Source organism: Protopterus annectens, chromosome 2.part0, assembly GCF_019279795.1.
Source record: "Protopterus annectens isolate FY-2018-M chromosome 2.part0, PAN1.0, whole genome shotgun sequence".
Taxonomy (NCBI): Eukaryota; Metazoa; Chordata; order Ceratodontiformes; family Protopteridae; genus Protopterus; species Protopterus annectens.
This window is the reverse complement of record NC_056728.1, coordinates 16,643,931-16,667,344: the sequence shown is the minus strand read 5'-3', so window position 1 is coordinate 16,667,344 and position 23,414 is coordinate 16,643,931. Positions and strand designations below refer to the sequence as shown.

At 38.8% G+C, this 23,414-nt stretch overlaps 1 protein-coding gene across 2 annotated transcripts in view; it reads left to right on the top strand.

Moving 5' to 3' along the window:
- The window catches only part of LOC122792927 (spectrin beta chain, non-erythrocytic 1-like), a 1,986,067-nt gene that overhangs the window by 1,353,127 nt on the left and 609,526 nt on the right, over positions 1-23,414 (top strand). For both annotated transcript variants that reach the window (XM_044060498.1, XM_044060499.1), the window contains 2 exons: positions 14,525-14,637; positions 15,026-15,213. In XM_044060498.1, coding sequence (XP_043916433.1) covers positions 14,525-14,637; positions 15,026-15,213 — 301 coding nt within the window. The remainder of the gene's footprint in view (positions 1-14,524; positions 14,638-15,025; positions 15,214-23,414) is intronic.

Here is a 23,414-nt window from a genome sequence, read left to right as displayed (position 1 = left end):
AAGGTAGGGAGAAACGGGGCATTCTTGCCTTGTTTCATTAGTTATAGCAGTAGGGTTGGATTTGAATTTATTTATGTAAATGGTAGTGGAGGCTTTTTGGTAGAGTACCTTAATTATGTTAATGAAGTCTTGAGGGATTCCAAAAGAGGGTAAAACATTGAATAAGACATTTAGGTCTACTCTGTCAAATGCTTTACTCGCGTCAGCAGTAAGGACGTGTCTAGGATGCTTATCATTACCTAGAAGTCTTATGATGGTATCTAAGAGAAGAGTCTTATCTCATATTTGTCTGTTCTGCATAAAACCCATTTGTTCATGCGAGATTATGGAAGGGAGTATACTTTTCAGTCTGTTTGCAATATTGTGGCCTAAAATCTTAACACATCCATATTGATGAGGGCAATTTGTCTATAGCTAGCTGGATCTAGGGGATCAGAGTTTGGTTTGAGAATTACAATTTTGAGCTATTTAAATATCTATCGGTTATGCCATATTGAATGATGTAGTTAAATATTTTTAATAAAATGTTAGAGACAGGCTCAGAGAATTTTTTGTAAAATTCCACCGTGTATGCATCTTGGCCAGGAGATTTACTTACTCTTAGTTTATTAATCGCAATTTTTACTTCTTCTAAATGGAGGGGTGATCTTAAGGAGTTTTTTGAGAGTCACTAAGTAATGGGAATTTTACCATATGCATAAACTCCTCAAATTTGTCTGTAGAGTGAGAATTTGGGAAATGATGTAGGTTTTGGTAGATATCCTCAAATGTGTTTATAATGTCTTGATATTTATGCTTTAGTAATCCTTTATATTTGATTTCTTTAATCCTGGGAGGTCCAATGTTCTTCGTGTTTCACTGTTGCATCATTGCATTTGGGTTATCTGCTTGCAGGTAGCCCTCAGTCGGCCTGATTAACAAAGTCTTAGGTCCTGCATCGGTTGCTGTCCCTTCTTCCATGATGTCAGGTCGTCAGGGGTATAAAACATGCAGCCGACACCATTACATCATTCTTTCTTGCCGTGCGGTGCCCGAAGCAGAAGCAGTTTGCAAGTGCCGGTCAGCCAACTCCTGAAATTTTCGTTTTCGAGTTTCAGAACTGAAGTCTTCAACTAAAGCTAAGTACCCCGTTGGGGAAACTTTTTCTTGCTCCTTACCGATGTCAGTAAAAGTTAATAATTGCATTACTTGTGGAAAGCAAATACCTCATAAAGATTTTAATTCGTACTGTATTCCATGCCTATGCCCTGACCTTGCTGTCGGTTTTGTGCTTTATTTAATCAGGAGACTATCCATCGTCAATGTATTTTCACCTATACATATTTCGGTTCTTGGTTTAATTATCCAGAAATGTTGTTGGGTAGCCATCCGACTACCGGGATTCCGAAAAAACGCAAAGATAAAGACAGAAACAGGCTGCTGAGGTCTAAAACTGCCGACGACGCTTCTCCTAAGCCAGTCGCCAGTTCGCCGGTACTCAATGAGGTGCTTTTGCAGCCCCTGATACCTGCTACTTCTGATTCACAGGCCTCTACTGAGACCCATTCAGAGTCCGGTATGCCGTGAGATGCTTCAACTATGGAACCCGCGGATGTCTCTACCTTGGAAGGATCCAGAGCCACTGTACAGGGTGTATTCAGGCCTATGGACTTGCATATTAAACCGACACCACCTTCTTCACTTAGGCTTAAATCTCGAACCATGCTTAAATAACCTACGCCCAGGCCACATGCTCAGGCCTCTGTGCCTAAAAAACAAATGATAAGAATGGCTGAAGATCTAATAACTCTAATCAGGGGTAGCCAACCCCCCCCCTTTCTAAGAGGCCTAGGACTGAAGTTGTTTATGAATCTTCTGACCAGAATTCTGTTTTTTCTGATGGTCTGGATTTGCCCTTATCTAATGAGGATTCTGATGCAGAGAACTCTATTCCCTTTGCTTCCCCTCCAGAGGATTTTTCTTTTGGCGAAACCTTACGTACTCTAAGGGAGCATTTCCACTGGGAAAGCCAGGATTTTTCTGATTCAAAAAAGAGGCTCAGGGATTTCTTACTCCTGCCTCAGCATAGGCATTTAGCTATTCCTCCTGTACTAGACATTGTTGATGATGCTTTTTCGGAATCTAGTTTGGCCCCTGATTCCTTTCCTTCTGCTCCCAGAAAACCTGACAAGACACTGCAGGGTCCCTGAGTCACACAAGTTCCTTTTTAAAAATCCTATTGTGGATCCAGAGACTATTTCTCAGGTGCCCAAGGGCATTAAGGCTTCTACTCCTAAAAATCCTACCCCTTCTGATACAGACTCCAGGGCGCTGGATAGATGGGGTAAGAAGGTTTACACGTCTGCAACCTTGGCCATTAGGGCTTTAAACTGTCAGTTTCATATGTTAAAGTATCAGCAACATGTTATTGGATTGCTTAAACAGAAAATTATGTTGATTCCTGATTGTGTGGAAAATAAAGAATTACAGGATTTAATGCATTCTGCTGAACAGTTTGGAAAACATACTTTGCAATATGGCTTTGATTGATTCGAGGCCTCTTGCAGGGCTGCTGTTACTGGGTCTGTACTCAGGAGGCATGCTTGGCTTAAGGAGCAATGTTTACCTGATCATGATAAAGCTAAATTGTTGGATGCTCCCTTAAATCAGGACAGCCTGTTTGGCAACAAGGCTGAGGAAGTTCTTAAAAAGATGGACGATAAAGCTAAATCTATGCAAACTGTTAAAGATTTCTTACAAGCTCAGCCTCCTAGATTTAGTAGGCACTGGCTGTCTACAAATTGGTCCTTTACAGCCCCTTCCAGGTCTTCTCAAGCCAAACCCAGACACTGCAGAAACTCCAAGTTTCAGTCCCAGCGGACACACAGGACTAAGCAGTGGGGGGCCTCCACTTCCAAATTTGGGAGTAATAAGACTCCCCCAGTGGTAAACTGTCTCAATGACTTCCTTTTAAAATTTCCAAGCACTTATCAACTGACTGCCCCTTTGGGGGGAAAGATTGCTCTTCATGCAAAGAATTGGGAACTCATTACCCAGGACAAATGGGTTTTAAATGTAGTGTCCCAGGGATACAGATTTCACTTCCACATGTTGCCAACACCAAACAGGTGGCCGGACCTACCCCCAAATCAGTGGGCAGAGGTCCAAAAACAAGTTCTTTCTCTCTTAAGCATGGGGGCTATTAGTTGGTACCAGAAGAGGAAAAGGGACCAGGATTCTACTCGAGACTTTTCCTGGTACCCAGAAAATACAATTCATGTCATCCTATCCTGTACCTGTCTACTCTAAACACCTTTTTGAATATTCCAAAATTCAAGATGCTGACTCTTCACCAGTTGCTAAGCAAAGATTCCTGGTTGGCAACACTAGATTTAAAAGAAGCATACCTGCACATCCCAATTAGGGAATCTTGCAGACGATACCTTCGCTTCAAAGCAGGCTACATACAGTATCAGTTCTCTGCACTTCACTTTGGCTTATCTACTGTGCCTATGGTATTCACAAAGTACCTAGCTCCAGTTAGTGCATTCTGCAGGCATAATATACCCATACCTGGATGATTGTCTAATTCAGGCAGAAAGCCAGGACATACTTTTGAATCATCTGGCCTTTGTACAAAGGGGTCTAACCTGTCCAGGGTACACCATAAACGAACAGAAATCTCACCTGGTACCCTTTCATCAAATTATATTCCTGGGAGCAAGCTTGAATACAACTTCCTAGATGGCATACCTCACGCCAGAGAAACAAATTCATTTGACAACCTACTTCAAACAAGTGGCCACAAAAACCCTGCTTCTGCAAGACAAATACTGCAAGCCTTGGGGTTCATGGCCTCCTGCATTCTTCTAATTCCATATGCAAGACTGAATATGAGGAAACTACAGTGGTATCTAAAAAGCCTATGGAGTCAACTTTCCCACGATCTAGAAGCAATGATTCCTGTCATACCTTGCCTACGCCTAGAGTTCCTTGTGGTGGGCAGAGGCCTGCCACCAAAACAAGGGACTACCTTTCACACCACCGCCTGCTGCCCAAACCCTAATAACAGACGCATCAAGCTATGAATGGGGGACTCACCTGGCAGGTAAGTGCATTCAGGGCAAATGGAACCCAAGTCAAATGCACCTGCATATCAATCAAAAAGAAATGTTAGCTGTACAGAATGCTCTGACAGCCTTCAAGGACCACATTCTTCCAGGACAACTAATGGTAAAGACGGACAACACCACTGTTATGTGGTACATAAACAAGCAGGGGGGTACACATTCTTAACCCCTCTGCAGACTAGCCATGGCATTGTGGAACACAGCCTTGAGCTACCAAGTACACCTACAAGCCCAATTCCTGCCAGGAAAATTAAATACACTGGCAGACAGACTAAGCAGAAACCTCATGGACCCACACGAGTGGAAACTGGAACCAAGGATTTTCAACATGTTGACAAGCAAATGAGTGAGCCCAGATATAGACCTGTTTGCCTCTCCCCAGAACTACCAATTGGACAAATCTTGCACAAGGACTCCCCACAAACAAATCTGGAAAGTGGATGCTCTGTCCTTCAGCTGGAAAAATCTATCAGTCTATGCCTTCCCCCCTCTGCCTCTGCTTTCCAAAGTACTACTAAAAATCAAACAGGACAAACCAAGGATGATTTTGATTGTTCCAGACTGGCCACTCCAACACTCCGCAGTGTGTCACAGTTTTCCCATGGCACCTGCTTCAGACTCCTTCCCTGTTGTCCCAGCAGGAGAACCAGATTCTGCACCCTCAGCTTCTAACACTGAACCTTGCAGCCTGGCTAATTACCTAATCTCTCCTTTACCATCCCTCAGTAAACTGTAATGGATATCATTTTAGAGGCAAGGAGGCCTAGTAGTAGAAAATCTTGTGCTGAAAAATGGAAAAGATTCTGTGCCTGGAACCATTCTCAAGGGATGAGCACAGCAGCGCCCAGTTTACCTCAGATTTTACAATACTTGACTGAGATGCTTCAGAAGAGCCTGTCTTTTTCCTCCATTAAAATCCACGCGTCAGCCATTTCAGCTCATTATAACACAGAACCTCCACTGTTCTCTCATCCACTGCTCAAGCAGTTCCTCAGAGGGACCAAAAATTTGAGACCACCCAGGAGAGCTCCAACTCCAGCCTGGGATCTTAACTTTGTTTTGGAGAAACTCACTCTACCTCCTTTCGAGCCAGCTGCTACTGCGGACTTAAAATTTCTTTCTTGGAAAACAGCTTTTCTTTTAGCAATCACTTCAGCTAGAAGGTTATCTGAATTACAGGCCCTTATGGCAGAACTTTTCATCATCTTTCATGCAGACAGGGTGTCCCTCAGAACCAATCCTTCCTTCACGCCCAAGGTGGTATCCAGTGTGGCTCTTATTCAGTCCATTCATTTGCCAACCATCTTTCCCAATCCACAGAACAAAGGGGAATAGATATTGCATTCCTTAAATGTGCACAGACAACTTAGATTCTACTTGGACAGGACTAAACCTCAAAGGAAATCTGAACAACTGCTGGTGGCATTTGCTGCAAGGGCAGAGGGGGAAGGCTATTTCAAAGCAAACCATTTCTAAATGGATAGGCCATTGCATTCATTTCTACTATAAGCACCATGGAAAACCTATCCCCCAGGAGATCAGACCTCACTCCACCAGGGCTGCATCTACCTGTACAGACTTTCTCAGAGGCGTCCCTACCAGGGACATCCTAGAAGCTGCTACCTGGAGTTCTGTACATACTTTCACCAAGCATTACCATTTGCCAATTTTCTCTAAATCCAGAGCTGGCTTTGCCACTGCAGTCTTGCAGGGCCTTATAGCTGGTCCTAATACTATTTAAACTCCTCCTCGCAACCACAGCTTTGGGAATCTACCTAAATGTAATGACTGCAACATTGAAACACGAAGAACATAGTACAGTTGTGTACACTTACCGTAAATGTAGATGTTGGAGTGTATTCACTGTTGCAGTCCTGGTTACCCTCCCTCCAGCCCCCTAACTTCTTTTGCTTATGCCTCTACTTTCCTTTACTATGCTTAAAAGCTTTTTGGTGTATTTGCTTTTTTGTTGGAAGTATATCATTGTACTTTTTTATTTAATTGCTTCCCATTAGGGGGGCACCTGACATCTGGGGCAAGAAAAACTGATGTAATGGCGTCGGCTGCATGTTTTATACCCCTGACGACCTGATGTCATGGAAGAAGGGACAGCAACCGATGCAGGACCCAAGACTTTGTTAATCAGGCCGACTGAGGGCTACTTGCCAGCAGATTACCCAAATGCAATGACTGCAACAGTGAATACACTCGAACATCTACATTTATGGTAAGTGTACACAACTGTACTTTTTAAATATTGATTAACCTGGCAAGGATTTTAGAGGGGATTTGTGCCTGTTCTGAGCAATGGTAGAGTGATCTCATCTCTACAGGTAAGAGGTTTTTTAGGTAGAGATTATGCAATTGTTTTTGCAAATCGGCCATTGTTTCTTCCAAAGCCTTTAAGTAATTATGCTGAAGCTCCATTTCAATATCCTTAATTTTAGTCTCCAGTTTGGATTTAAGGTTATGTTTTTTCTTATACCTTGAGGATTTTTGGATAATGAGACCTCTTATGACTGATTTAGCAGCAGCCCATTGCACATCATAGGGGATTTGAGTAGACATGTTTGTTGTCAAGTTGGGCAAGGACAACACTTATTTCCTGTATTACTTCTTCTATTTGAATAATGTTTAAGGTCCAGTTGAAGTAAGAAGATCTTAGGTTAGAAGTCGAGATGTCAGTGGAGATATTGATTTTGGAATGGTCAGATACAGATCTTGGATCGACCTTATAGTTTAGTCTATAGGAGGTGAAAGTTTGGGAAATTAGAATGGCGTCAGTTCTTGACCAGGTCTAGCTGAAAAGAAGGTGAATCTAGGTGTTGAATTATCATGCTGGAGTTTTAAATAAGGGTATTTCAAAGGTGCTTTGTAATTCTTCTAGTGCTACAGTTGTATGTTGAGATTGCCTAGTCTCTTTGTGACCTATCCTTGTCTGGGCTGAGCAAAGCATTCCAATCCCCTCCTATGATGCACAGATGATTTTGATAATTTGCTAGGGTATTAAATATGTCGTAAATAAAAAGATGGTGGCTCAAGTCATCTTAAAATGTAAAGTAGTATATAAACAACAAGCATTTAAAGCAAAACTTCACCCTCTCATATGGTTTAACTCAATCGTTAGGTTTCTTTTCTCCCTAATATATGGTTCCAGCATTGTGTATGTACCAGAAACCTGCTTGTAGTTTTCTAAATTTTTATTCCCTTGCATTGGAGTCAAAGGAAGGGAAAGCCCACCTACTTTTTTTTTAAACTCAACTTCTCACATACTTTGCAGAGTAATTCGTCTCCACCTGCATGACATATCATAGACGACACAGTTAAATCTGAAGTTTACCCTGTCAGGTACTGCTGTTAATCTTAGATGGGTAATTAATCCTGCTAATGTCAGGAACACAGCAGCTGATATAAAAAAAGATAGAAAGCTGTGGAATTGTTTCCTCTATTTTTATTGCAGAGGGGAGGAGAACTTAACACTCCCCCTTCATAGCAAAACAAAGCAATTAGATCAGTCAGGGGTTTAAAGGCAATTCTCAACTCTTCTGACAAATTTATATAAGCAGCAACACAGTATTGAAATTCTATGCTTTAAATGTCATTTATAATAGTTTGTGTTAAGATAACTTAAGAGTAGTAGCAAAGATTTCTGTGACATTTAGAGAAAAGTCAGTAAATATTTTTCTTGTAAAGTACAAATGCATTTACCATTTAAGTCCCCCCTCCCCACACACACACACACAGGCCAGAACTGCAGAAAAAAAGAATCAGGTGGCAACCCTATCAACTAGGTGCACTGATACTGTTCATAAAAAAAGGTATTTTATGCTTTGTGTGACATCCTTCCAGAGGAGGATGCATATCTGGTACATGCAGATCCATTGTAAGAGATTCCCACCGACTTTGAGTCAGTCCTTGCATTGTCAACGATCCACCATAATATACAGCTGAATTTACTTTAACATACATTTACTATGTGACCTTGCATTAAGAACACTAAGGAAATCAGAAGTACTTAACTGTGTTTAAATGCATACACACGTGCACGCACACTCGCACTTTTGTACACATATTTTATATACAGACACATATACAGAAACACACACACTATATATATATATATATATATATATATATATATATATATATATATATGTGTGTGTATGTGTGTGTGTGTGTGTGTGTGTGTATGTTTGTGCATACAATGAATTATTTATAATAACATAGTTTAATTAAGCATTATCAATGTTTACATTCTAGTAAATGTTGCTCAATGATTTACTTGGTCGCTGTCACACATTGGCTACATGTTTCACATGCAATCTTGGTCATTATCTTTCTGTCAGTATTTTTTATTGATAAGTGCATTTAATAATTATTATCCCTGCCAATGTAGCTTATGTTGTGGCTGAAGAGGGTCCTGGGGACCAGTTCACTTTCCTGGTTACCAAAGTATAAATAAATATGAAATAGAAAAAAGGAGGGGGAACATGACAGAAATAATTGAGTAACTAGTAAAGCACATTTTAAGTCTGCATCATTCATGAGAGGGAAAACTCCTCCCACTGAAGGCATTGGGAAGTAGCAGACAGACTAAGTTTAGAGTCCTACTACCTGTCACTTATAAATGTACAGCAAGGATTATTTACTGCAGTGCGAGTTTTCACACCTCAGCATGAGAGTATGAGGGAGAGTTTATCAAGTTTGTTAGGACTACAAAAGACTCCTCTTACAAAAAAATGTTTTTTTATCTGCTTTCTTTTGCTGCAAGTAGCTAACAGCTATTTATAACATAGAACAATCTCTGACAGACAGATAAATGAGGCTCACTCAGGTAAACAGAGAAGCAGCACTTTTACAGAGGGTGTGTTTAGATGACAGTGCTTCACAGTCCTGCCATTATATTTTAATGGCATGGGAAAACAGCACCACTTCCTTATGTCTGGCATGAGTCATATAAAGTGGACTTGAAATGTATTCTGGGAAGAAGGAAGGAAAGCAAGAAAATAAGATCACGTTACCAAGGCAGGACCCGTCATCTGCCATTTTGAGAGAAACACATTAAAATTGTAAAAAAGCACTTGGTGTGATTTTGAGGCATTAAAATAGCTAAAAAACAAAGTTGCAATGAAAAAAATGTTTTTGAGTTCTAAGGTAGAGTTTTCCTTTAAAGTTTAAAGCTTAGCATTTCAGTACTATGATACTGCATATGTGAATTTGTCAAAAGAGGTGACAACTGCTTTTGAACCATTGACTGATCTAATTGCTCTGTTTTACTATGAAAAGTATGGCTACTTTGGAAGCAGCTGTGAATCAGTGTATGCTCTCTTCCTCTCTGCAATAAAGACAATGGAAAACAGTTTCACACCTCTCTGTCTTGTTTACAGAAACCTGAGCTCTTGAGTACAAATTTCTGTGTGTCTGTGGTGTGTCATGCATGCATAGACAAATTCCTCTGCAACTTATATGCAAAGTTAAGTGGGTGGTATTTCCCTTCCGTTGATACCAAAGTAAGGAAATTAATGTTTTATGAAGTACAAGCAGGTTTCAGGTACCTACACAGTATTGGAATGACTTTGCAAGGAGAAAAGCAACCTATAAGTTGAGTTAAACTGTAAGAGAAGGTGGAGTTTTCTTTTAAATGTACCACCTCCGAGATTGTGTAGTAGCAGAGATATGGTACTGTATATTGCTCCCAATCCTGCTGTTACAGCAGTCTTTCATTCAGATCATCAGCCAAGCAGGACAGAGAGAAAGGTTGTCAGCAAAGTGAATCTACACACACACAGACACACACACTAAATGTAGATACATAGCCAAGGATGTAATAAGCATCTGTATAATACCTTGTTTGTAAGGAAAAAGACTGACATCACACTCCGTGAATATACAATACGTGATTGAAGAAACATGATAACCAAAAAGGTATGATTTTGTAGGAATAATTGAATTGAATGCAAACCCAGAAAAATGTTAAAAGTCAAAGGTATTGAATTAGCATCATGATACTGATTTAAATGTTCAGCCAAGTCATTACCCAGTCAAGAAAGAAAAAAATCACCTCTCAATTGATCAACTTGGGATTCATAGATAAATAAAACATTGAGTTGTAGCTTTGCAAAGGATGTGAGGATTCAAAGGCAATGGATAATGCATGTTTGCTGTGTTGTGAGCCACTCCTCAAAGTGAACGCTCTAATATTAGAGCTGCACACCTCTGCAGTGCCCATCTGAGAATCCCAACCCAATTTTATTTATTTATTTAAATAGGGCCATAGAAGCCAAGTACAGGGGTCCTTTTGGAAAACAGAGAAATTATACTTGCATTCTGCTGCACTGGTAATACTGCTACATTTTTTGGCTTACAAAGATCAGAGCATATATTAAAATAGCAGTAGTGTAGTGCACTGTATATTTTACACAACTGAGATCTTTGCATTTCTAAAAAGGACAACAAAAGTGCCTTAGCAAGACATGCATCTCATTGCCACAATTTCACCAAGTTTAAGTTTTTTGTCTTAGAAAAAAATTGATTCAACAGCATTTTCCAGTGATTGGCAGAACTTGTGAATGCATCGTGAAATTATATAGCAGTTACGTTTGGATGCCACAGACCCACCTGGGTTGAATGATGCATTTTCCATCTCGAGTGAACTAAAGTTGAGAGTCTCTAAGTAGTGATATCCATTTAGGTATATATTTTGTGACCTTTAATTTTATTTTTTCAGCAAGTTTGTTCTCTATATTAGATTAATATGGCTTTTTATGTTGTACTGGTTGACTATGGGGGTACGGCAATCGCTGTTTTTTTTTTAATTGGACAATACCCCCCCCATTTCATTTTAAGATTGGTGGTATTTTTCTTGAACTTGATTGGTTTTGTTTCGGGGGTGTCACTATGATTGTTTTTAACTGGTGTATGTTTTTTATTCATTCATGGTTCTGATGATGTCTTCTTAGATGAAAGCGCTCAAACATGTACGTGTTTAGATTAAACTTCTTTGTTTCCTCTTCTACCTGGTCATTTTGATTTGTTTTGGATAATTATACTACATTCCAGTGCTAGTTTTCTTGCTTGTTTTGTTTGGATTTTAACTGTAGAATGAGTAGTAAGAATTCAGTGTCTGGCAGGTGCTCCTCCTTAACCCCCCTTCAAGAAGTAGGTGGAGAGGTTAAGAGGTTTTAGTCACTATTACTAATGGCAGTACAGAGTATAATGTTTGCAGGTAATTGTTAACTGGAACGAGCTTTAATTGGCAATCGTCAGGACTTGTATGTGCTATGTAGAGTTAGCCTATTGTATTTTGTAGGCACAATTCCAATTGTCTTAAGTCCTTGTACACATGCCTACATGGTACAATAAACTAAAATGAACCATTACACAATCATGAAAGTGGACATTTTAAAATGATTAGTTGTTTATGCCCTTTCCTCTGAGGTACAGTGACCACAGAGGTAGTTTTGATAAAAGTAGTGGGTGTAATTCATACTTTTGTGGTTATGTTAGTTTCACATTTACAGTTAAAAATGTCAGTAGTGAGCCAATGCCAGCACATAGTAAAACATAAATCTGTCATCTACTGCTTTCATGGTGAAGGTTGAAGTCATACCTCTCAACCTGGAAACATAAAAAATCTGGACAAAGGCCCATGAAAAATAGGTACAAATCTGTTCACTGATTAACATCAAATTTGCATACATCATTATGAAACCCTGCCCACCCCAATGGAATTGTGGGATACCAACTTTCAAATGCAAACTGAAGAACAAACATATGGCCCCAGACCCTGTAGTAAACGGTAACCATTTTTTAATGTGTAGCAATGATGTTCACTGGGAAGGAGAAGATGATGAACCTTAGGATTTTGTTTTTGGTGACTTGCAGTATGTGGGTTTTGTGGTAAAAGTAGAGCATTTAATGGTAGACAGTTTTCTAATCTTAACAAAAAAATATTATAGTTTGCTAGGACCTCCAAAAGTCATTCTCCATGGCCTACTGATCAGTGGTGTAACTAGAGTTTGTGCCACCCGGGGCTGTCATTCAGTTTGCCACCCCTCTCACAAAATCATGGTCGAATGAGGCCCCCATACACAGCCCTCCCCCCTGCAGCCATTTCAGTGTAATATTACTTGGCTATTTTGTTCCATTTACCATAAACACTATAATGTGCATGCTTTACTTCTACAATGATTATTTGGATTTAATTTAAAACTTTCATTTACATTTTATAGCACAAGCACTAATAGATGTCTGCTAATCAAAGCAACGCAGTCTTGCAATGAAAATAGAGTTGGCATTAAAACGTTTTTGCCCTTGAAACTCACATGCATTGAAACAGCACTGAAACCCACATTCAAAGAGTATGCAAAAGTCATCTAAATAATTCCACATTAAAGAGATCTGTAACTAATGAAGAGGTTGCTGCTAGCAAACTACTTGAAATTTCATTGTTTCATCTACAAATAAAGTGCCTATTGCCCCTGAAGAATAAATTGCCTATGTTACATTAAAAAACTGATAAGCTAGTGATATTGCAATAGGGAATGGATGGCAAACTGATAACAGGTTCATAGTTACTAGGCATCTCCACCAAAGAGGACATTCTCAGGACTGCAGCATCCACCTCCTGTAGAAGTACAACACAGTACAGTATCAGCAATCCATCTACATACTGTAGGAGTAGAGCCCACAGCCTTCTGCAGCAAAAGCAAGTACACTACCTGTTGTGCTACTACCAACACAAAAAGACTTGGCATAAGCAGCACTAAACTTCTCTCCACCTAAAGAGCTATGCAGCATAAGAAATCTGGAAAAAGCCAAAATTTATTGGGGGGGGGGGCAAAGGCCCAAAACCAGGCACACATTTTAAACATTGCTTGTATAATCTTAGAAAGTTGCTAGAATAAAATGTTTTGTGTTATCATGTGTTTCCTGAAAGATAGGAAAACTGAAACTTAAATGGTTATCATTATTTACTGAATTCAGTTTTCACTGATTTGCCAGAAAACCACAAATTTGAAGAAGAACAGACAAAAGTATGAGTCAAACATTCTGTGGAACTTTGGACAGTTGAGAAACTCTTTGAATCATGAGTGGTTGTATGGGTAGAGAATTTAGGCTCTTGCTGTTTGTACCTAAGGTACAGGGTTTGAGTCTGAGTAAACCTAACTACCGGTTATCCCCATCTGGGGTATTTTACACACACACACACACACACACACACACACACACACACACACACACACACACACACACACACATAATAACATTGTCTAAACACACACACACACACACACACCCACACACTTAATAACATGGTCTAAACACACACACCCTTAGTAACATTTTCTAAACACACACACACCCTTAATAATGTTTTCTAAACACACACACACACACACACACACACACACACACACACACACACACACACACACCCTTAATAACATTGTCTAAACAAGCCCTTAAGTGAGAAGTAATTGCAGAGCTCATCTGTAAAATGCAAAGGAACTAGCGATTGAGCGAGTACAGTTGCCGAGCCGGAGCCCTTAATAACATTGCAAAGGAACTAGCACTCGAATGCAGTAGCAGTACACTTAAGTTTCTCTTCGTGTACATAAGCAAATACTGGTCCAAAGAATCAAGTAAACTCAGTACAGTGGAACAGTCCAGAAAAAAAACTTCAAAACCCCCCCAGGAAATTCAGAAATTAAAGGGGGCCACTTGGGAATTCTTGGCCCCCCAATATTTTGCCTTCAAAACTGGTATTTACCGAGAAGTTCGGTATGGTTGAAAGGCATGGTTGAACTGAGCAGGATGAGTAGCTCTCTATCCCCAGCAGGCAGTTTTCAGCTTATCCTGCTTGGTCCCTAGAGAAGATGAGATTTGTATAATCCCTTCACCACTCTGTGGGTCTGCCTCAGAGTTTCTGCTTCCTCCTAGTGGTCTCTATCTGGCACAGTTTTTACATGGAAGGTACCAAAACCACCTTCACTGATTCCTCTCAACACAGAGGAGCAGCTGCGCTCTGAGATCCTTCCAGACTGCCAAGTTTCTACCCTGCAAAAACAAAATCATCTTTCTGCTGTTTACATTTTATTGAAGCTGTAAACTTGATGGAGAGAGGGAGATCTCTGTATGGAGAAGTGAGTGGAAGCATTCCTTAATTTCATACAAGATTGTAAAGCAGTCTCTTCTTCATGCTACAGTCTGCCTTTTTCCTGATCTTAATAATGCTTTGTATTCTGTGAGATCATCGCTTAAAATAGACATAGCTGTGTTTAGCATGTCGGTCTGGATAACGGAAACTAAGCAGAGTGTGTTTCTCATTCATAGTTTTGCTGCCCTTTTGAGGGAGTTGCGAGTTTTATGATGGTTTTATTCATAGCCGTTTGTGTTTTTTTCTCTTTCCTTAGATGTTAATGTGGATCAGCCAGATGAAAAGTCCATTATTACTTACGTGGCCACCTTCTATCACTATTTTTCCAAAATGAAGGCACTTGCTGTGGAAGGGAAACGTATTGGAAAGGTAGCAGAACAGTTTGTATTTGCTTCTAATTTATCATTAGTAGACCTCGAGTTCCTTTTATTCAGTTATGTTTAGTAGATGTACTGTGAATCTGAGCAACTTCACTCTTCATACCAGCGATGTTCGGGATGATTAAAACAAATGATTGTTCTAGAACTAATAGTTATTAATTTTCTGTTCTTTGGTATGTCTCTCACTCTCCCACCTGCTATTGAATAGAATGCTTTTCAGGACAAATTAAACCATTTCCTGCTCTTTCATTTGTTTGGTACTTTTATTTTGTTTCATTCTGTATGAAATGCTTTGTTTACTGTGGTTTCTATGCATTACTCCATTTTGTTAAAGCTTCCGTTCTGAGTTGTGCAAATTGTTTTGTGTTGTGTGCTAGGTGCTGGACTACGCTATTGAAGCTGATAAACTAATTGAAAAGTATGAAAGCCTCGCCTCAGCACTTCTGCTTTGGATTGAGCAAACAATTCTCATCCTGAATGACAGGAAGCTGTCAAACTCCCTAAATGGTGTGCAGAACCAGCTGCAGGCATTCAACACATACCGCACAGTGGAGAAGCCACCCAAGTAAGTATTAAGGCTATAACTGGGGTCTTTCCATTCAATGGTCCTTCAGAGGTGTAAGCATTCAGTTATAAAAGTAGGTTATTTAGGGGACTATGACAAGGGTGGCAGTAGCCTGCTAGTGCCATGTTTGAATGTGTGATTGTGTCACTGAGGATCAGCTAACAAAAAGAGTATGATGAGTAAGTAGAACCCGGGTGTCTTCGTGCATTGTGTTGCTCAGGAGTCAATCCTACAGGCTGATTTGTCTCAAGGAAAGAGTGGAACTGAGAATGCCCAGAAGATGGGTAGTAATTCACTTATTCACACTGTTGTATAGTACTGCCATAATATGTGTGGTAGCATGGTGAAAAATGATTCTATGTGAGGATGCATGTCACTCCATAGTGAAACAGGCAAGTATGAGATGTGCAACTGTTAGTCACATAGGTTACCAATCTGTTGATCACCTTCTCTCTCAGAGAGCCAATGACATCTCTCGTTCCAATATAATCTCCTACACAGGATGTCTGATGATTCTGTACTACTCTTTGATAATCCAAAACATTCCCAGAAGTAGCTTCTTTAAATGGAAAAAGATATCCTCTTTGATATATCTATGAGACTCCATGGAAATTCAGATATTTCAATGCTTCATAACAACCTAGACCTTCATATCTACTGATCCTCTTGGTATGTTTCCACTGCACTCTTTCCAGTTTACTCATGTTGGTTTTCTTATAAGATTCAATATTATTTCCGCACTGAGATTTGGGACTAATGTATAATTGCAAACAATTAATTAATCATTTCAGATTTCCTAGACCTTATTTTATAGACCCTATAATTTTATAACTCCTTAACCAGTTGGTTGATATGATCAAAAAACTCAAAGTTGGGTCTACCCATTACCTAGTTCTTTAAGTTATTCACAGTTTAAATCACTGTGCACCGTACTAAAATGTGTACCCTTCCGTCTCTGCCTCCCAAATCCAATATTCTTTTTTTTTTATGCATTTATCAGCATATTATTCTCCTTTGCCCAAATGGCCAATTTAGTCTTTTTTTTCAGACTTGCCCCGTCTTTAACAGATATAATCAGTTTTCAAGTTATCTGTTTCGAGATTATAGAACAGTTCAGAAGAAAACCATAGATTTGAAAGATACGACCTTAACAAGTATTGGCCTATAATGGTCCTGTGGGACACCTTAAAGGAAAACTCTGCCGTCTCCTTCAAGTTTAACTCAATCCTTAGGTTTCCTTTCTCCTTACAAAATGGTTCCAGTATTTTGTAGGTACCAGAAACCTGCTTGTACTTTTTAAAACTTTGATTTCCATGCATTGGAATCAAAGGAAGGGAAAGAACATCTACTTTTCTTTAGCTTAACGTCTCATATTTTGCAGAGGAATTCTTCTTTGCCTGCATGACATGTCATAGACACAGATAAATCTGTAGTTTACCCTGTCAGGTATGGCTGTCAATCTTAGATGAGCAATTAATCCTGTTAATGTCAGGAACACAGCAGCTGACATAAAAAAGACAGAAAGCTGTGGAACTGTTTTCCATTGACTTTATTGCAGAGAGGAGGTGAGCTTAACACTCCCCTTTCATAGTAAAACAAAACAATTAGATCAGTCAGAGGTTTAAAGGCAGTTGTCACCTCTTTTGACAAATTTACTTAAGTAGCAACACAGTATTGAAATGCTAAGCTTTAAATGTTGGTTATTTATAGTAGTTTATACATTAAGATAACTTAAATGTAGTATCAAATATGTCTATGATGTTTAGAAAAAAGTCAGAAAATATTTTTTCTTTTAAAGTATCAACACATTTACTGTTTTCAAGCCACCCACCCACACACACAGGACAGAACTTCAGAAAGAGAGACAAGTGGCAACACTGTTAACTAGGTGCACTGATGATGTTGGTCTTTTTCTGTGACATCCTTCCACAGGGGGATGTATATTTGGTACACACAGAACCATGGCAAGAGATTCCCACCGACTTTGACTCAGTCCTTACATTGTTAGAGTGCATGAGCATTTTGTAGTCTACAAAGGAAATGTGACTACTGAAGGGCAAACATGATATACAGCTGAATTTAACTTAACGCAAATTTACTATTGCATTAAAAACATTAAGAAAAATGAAATCAGAAGCAATTAACTCTGTTTAAATGTATACACACACACACACACACACACACACACACACACACACACAGAGTCAGACATGTACGTTTAAACACAGTACTGCATCCCACATATAGTATTCTACATGCTACATACATTTTTGTACACTCGCATACACACACAAATATATGTGCGTCCCTAGGTGGCCGCCTAGTTGGCCTATGCCTAAGGCCGGCCATGTGTGTGTGTGTGTGTGTGTGTGTGTGTGTGTGTGTGTGTGTATGTTTATGTATAGACACATATATACAGTTACACAACAGTTCCATTTTGATTTGTTTTTCTTTAAAAGACATGAAGTACACACTCACACACACACACACACACACACACTCGTGTATGTTTTTGTACAAATGTACTATGTGTGTGTGTGTGTGTGTGTGTATGTATATATATATATATATATATATATATATATATATATATATATATATATATATATATATGGGCCTACTTCATATGACCTGAATTTAATTTGATTGAACTGAAATTCATTTGACTGTGACCAAAACACTGAAAGTTCAAAAGACTGAAAACTCATTTGACTGAAACTCATAACACTGACACTTTAAAGTAAAAGGGATATCCCTTTTTCCCCACTGTAGTGTGAGCCTGGAGTTAGTATATATAGTTGGGGGGGTGTGGGGAGCAAACCCCCCCCCCATATACTTTATACATTTTAAACCATACACATGGATATTTATAACTGCAATGAATAACTCTTTGCAGAAAACAATGGGTTCCTATTAGAATGACAAAAACGCATTTTGTCGAATGCGTTTTCATCGACACATGTAGGGCGAACAGGCAAAACAGCGAAGTGGCTGTTCAGTGAATTCTTTCCCTGGGAAAGAAGTTGCTTGACCGCTTTGTTGCTTTGCTGTGTTCTGATGTATAGTGTGGTCCCTTGCCCGATATAGCTCCCGAGTGTGAATGTGCAACAGTTACTGACCAAGGGTTAGGATGCGGGTTAAGGTAAGTGCATATGTATGAAAGTGTTTACTGTTTTTTATTTTCCGTTAGCTGTGTGGTTGAGTTACGTGTGTATGTGTTTTCAGCTGTTTACTTTTGTTTTGGGGGGGGGGGGGTAGAATTAGGGTTAAGGTAAGTGTGTATGTGTTTGGAACTGTTTATGTAACTGTGCGAGAGTTACTGACCTTAGGGTTAGGGTGCGGGTTAAGGAAAGTGTATATGTTTTAAAATGTTTACTGTTTTTTTTTTTTCATTAGATGTATGGTTGGGTTATGTGCATATGTGTATTTAGTTGTTTACTAGTTTTTGGGGGGTATAATTAGGGTTAGGGTATGTGTATGTGTTTGGAAGTGTTTAATGTTTTTTTTTTTTGAGGGGGGCGTTGGAACAGCAATTTCTTTCCCTAGGAAATAAATCGCTGTTCTGTGGTTTTGACATTTTCATCTTTCACTGAAAATGTGTCGAAACATCGTTTGCTGTTTTCAGTGTTCGGTGTTTCAATGTAGACCCGAAAACAATGTTTACCTAAACTATGTGAGGGGCTTCACCCCCCACACCCACCAATGTGGGGGGCTTTGCCCCCCCCCAAACTGTATATACTAACTCCAGGATCACACTGTCTGTCTGTATCTTTCGGCTTTTCCCGGTTAGGGGTCGCCACAGCGGAACTCCGGTCCGCTAATGATTGGTAGTTGATTTTTACGTACCGAGTTCCCAGGTCTGACGCACAACCTTCAACAAAGGCACGTCCATTCATGCATGTCTCCACGCAGAAGATGCTCTACAGTGGGGAAAAGGGCATATAGCTTTTACTTTAATGTGTCAGTGTTGTGAGTTTCAGTCAAATGAGTTTTCAGTCTTTTGAACTTTCAGTGTTTTGGTCTCAGTCAAATGAAATTTAGGTCATATGAAGTAGACCCATGTATGTGTATATATATATATATATATATATATATATATATATGTATTTATATATATATATATATATATATATATATATATATATATATATATGGGTCTACTTCAAAGCTCAAAGTTGCAGAACATCGAACCACACATCATCGAGGACAAGGCCATTTATGTTCTACAACATCGAAGATAAAAGTAGACTAAATTAAAAAAGATAAAATCTCTGCTTTTCAATGAAGAGAACAGTAAATTTCCCATTCTGTCCCATTCTGTTCACTGTAGTGCGAGCTCGGAGTTGGTATATTTTAGTAGCAGGGGGTGTATGGGGTGCAGGGGGGCTTGCCTTATACAAAAATGTGAAAACAGAAGTTTTCATGTTTTTTTTTTTTTTTTTTTTTGAGTTTGATATTGCAGAACTTCGATCCTCTGCTCCTCAATGATCTGATACTTTTGAAGGGGACCCATATATACGTATGCAATATGGGTGCATACAATTCGTTAACATAGTAGAGCTAAGCATTGTTGATATATACATTCTAGTAAATGTTTATGAATGTTTTACTTATTCACTGTCATACATTGGCTATGTGTTGCACATGCAGTCTTTGTCATTGTCTTTATGTCAGTATTTTTTTCTTTCTGTTGCTGAGTGCATTTATTACTTGTTATTGTCTTTGCCAATGTAACCCGAGTCGTGGCTGTAAAGGTTCCTGGTATTAGTTCATTTTCCTGTTTACCAGTGTAAATAAGTATGAAACAGAAATGGGGGGGGGGGTGAACATGACAGAAATAATTAAGGAAGTAGTAAAGCACATTTTAATTCTGCATCACTCATATTCATGAGAGAGAAAAAAACTCTGAATGCATTGGGAAGTAGCAGACAGACTTAATTTTGGTGTCCTGCCACTTGTCACCTGTAAATGTATAGCAAGGATCATTTACTGCAGTGAGAATTTTCACATCTCAGCATGAGAGTGTGGGTTAAGGTCTGTCATTTCATTTAGAACTTCAAAAAATACAAAAAAATAAAAAGGACCACAAACAATAAAAACTGTAACCCAAGCCAGATGGCAAAAAAGGAGAAGCCAGCAGAACTTCGGAGATTTATTTTGTTAACGCTTGCATTCACTAAGTGTATGAACTTCTTCAAACAATAACTATTTCATTAAAATTTAAATAAAACTGGTACAATGATATCACATCCTTTTCTCTGAGCCTTGTTAGATTTTAAAGGGGTATTAACAAACGTTTGTGTATACACCAATATCAACATGTATAAAGACAACACTTCTAAGGAACATGTTGAGAAAACAACACTTCCTTATGCCTAGCATGACTCATATAAAGAGGACTTGAAATGTATTCTGGGAAGAAGAAATGAAAGCAAGAAAACAAGATCACATTATTAAGGCAGGCCCCATCATCTGCCATTTGAGGGAAACATATTAACATTGTAAAAGAAACACTTGGAGTGATTTTGAGGCATTAAATAGCTCAGAAATCAAAGCTATAATGAAAAAGCATGTTTTGAGTTCTAAGGTGGAGTTTTCTTTTAACTGTAATCTAAAATTTCATCTGTTTTGTCTCCTTCTACATTTCATATTAGAAAATGTAATAGTATATTGCTAAAATTGTTATGCTATCTAAAGAAAGCTAAAATTGTAACCGGGAAAAGCCGAAAGACACAACAAAAGACATTGGAATAGTGAAGTAATGAAATTACCTGATTTGGAAATTTATATTATTGCTAGTCAAATAAAAAATAATACCTTGGTTAGATAATACATATGACATGAATTGTTAAAGATCTACATAATTCTTTAGAAAATTAAATTATTAAAGTAAGATTAAACCTAAATAGAAAAGGTTTCTGGTGGCTAATAAGTTATCTAAAATTTAAAATTACTTTACCAATGAGTTCCATATATATTAATTTATTCTTAAGGAAATTTAAAGTATTCATACTGTCTTATAAAGATCTTGATTCATAGTTATATTGAATGATGCCTTTTTAATTTCAAAAGACATAGTGGTCAGTTTTGATAATCAAAAATTACTTGAATGGTTTAATGGTTTCACTGGCTGGCATAGCTGCTTCAAGAAGAATGATATAAAGTCTAGTTCTGAGATTATAAATATTTGTTTTAATAAAGAATGATCAACAATTAGTTTCAAACATTTTCTCTTTTGCGTCTTAATTTTTTTGAATGTACTACTCAAGGAAATTGTATATTTTCAAAACTTTATTTACAAGAATAAATATCATTCTACAGTTCTGTTTGACATTTATATAATTATTTGATATTATATTGACAAGTTATGGAAATTTTTATTACAAGAAGAGAGAAATTATGATAATAATTAATATTTTAATGCTTAAAATTTTATTGGAATGTCTTGAAACTACTCCAATTACAAGAAGCATTTGAGTACTTCAATACCAAATTTCTGGCTATCCTTAACCACCATGCTCCTACCTGTACCATCTGTGTAAAAGCCATGGTTGCACCATGGCTATCTAAAGAAACAAAAACCAAAATTAAACTAAGAAATAACGCCTGCGCCAGGTGGCATGTTACCAAAGCCCCTATGGACCAAGTAAGATACCGGCTGCTAAGGAACCAGACCAAAAAATCTGTCATTCTAGACAAAAAAAAAAAAATCACTACACCCTCCTACAACAAAAATGTCAGCTAAACCTCAAAAGTTCTGGGCTGGTATTAACAATCTTCTTCACCCAGGCCGTTCTGCTACTCCTACCACATCAGCTGCCCTTGATAAATCCCCTGTTGAGACTGCAAACAACTTCAACTCCTTCTTTACTGAAACTATCCAGTCTCTAGCTACCCATCTCACTCCATCGGACACAAACACCAGCTCTAGCACATCTAGCCCTGATCCACCTAGCACCCAACCTATGTTTACCTTTCAAACCATATCTACCAAGCTGATCCAGACCTTACTCAAAAAGCTAAAACCTACTACACTAGCTGCCGACCACCTCCCAGCTGAATATCTTCAAAAAGCAGCTGATGCCATAGCACTTCCCACCCTTAATAACATTATCTAAACACACACATAAGGGAGAAAGTTCCACAGAATTATCTAACTTTTGACCTATAGCCATTCTTTCACCACTTGCTAAAATCATGGAAAGATGCATACACAAACAAATCATGCACTTTCTTATTCAAAATGGAAAGCTGGCAGACTCTCAGCATGGCTTTATGCCATTCCACAGTACCACTATGGCTCTTCTGTTTTTCTCTAATGTCATCAATCTTCATTGTAACAACAACAAACTATCTTCAGCACTCTTCCTAGATTTCTCAAAAGCTTTTGATATGGTCAACCATCAGCTACTGCTCAATACCCTACAAACCATCGGTTTAGACCAACACACAATACAATAGTTTCAGTCCTACCTAAACGATAGACAGCAGGCTGTCTTATGGCAGAGCAAGCTGTCATCCCAACTTCCTCTAACCCTAGGTGTCCCACAAGGGTCCATACTAGGTCCCCTTCTTTTCTCTGTCTTTATCAATGATCTGCACACCACCATCCCAGGAGCCACCTGCATCCAAAATGCAGATGACTCAATGCTAATATGCTCCGCCTCCTCTCCTACACAACTTCTAATCCTCACCCAGACCACTTTCAGCATGGTAGAAACATGGCTAGCTATTTGCTGCCTGCTTCTAAATCCTAACAAAACCAAGCTACTACTTTTCTCCCCTAACCGTAGAATTCCTCCTCCTTCCTTCAGCATCAAATCTAGCAATGACACCATTATCTCCCCTGATGACCGTACAAAGCTTCTAGGTGTAATAATAGACAACAACCTTAAATTTGATAAACATGTCAATCACACTGTTAAGTCCGTCAAAAAAATACTTGGCTCCCTGTACAGAGCCAAACCTTTCCTCACCCCCCTGGCTAGGGTAGCTATTGCAAGATCACACCTCCTCTCTACCCTTATGTATGCCTCCCCTGTACTCAACAACATATCCAAAACTGATCTCAACAAATTATCAAGATGTTATAATCATATAGCCAGATTTGCTAGAGGCATGGCTTTTAGGACCCACCATTGCCAGAACCTCAAAGCACTGGGATGGCTAGAGTATCCTACCCTTCTACAGTTCAACCGGCT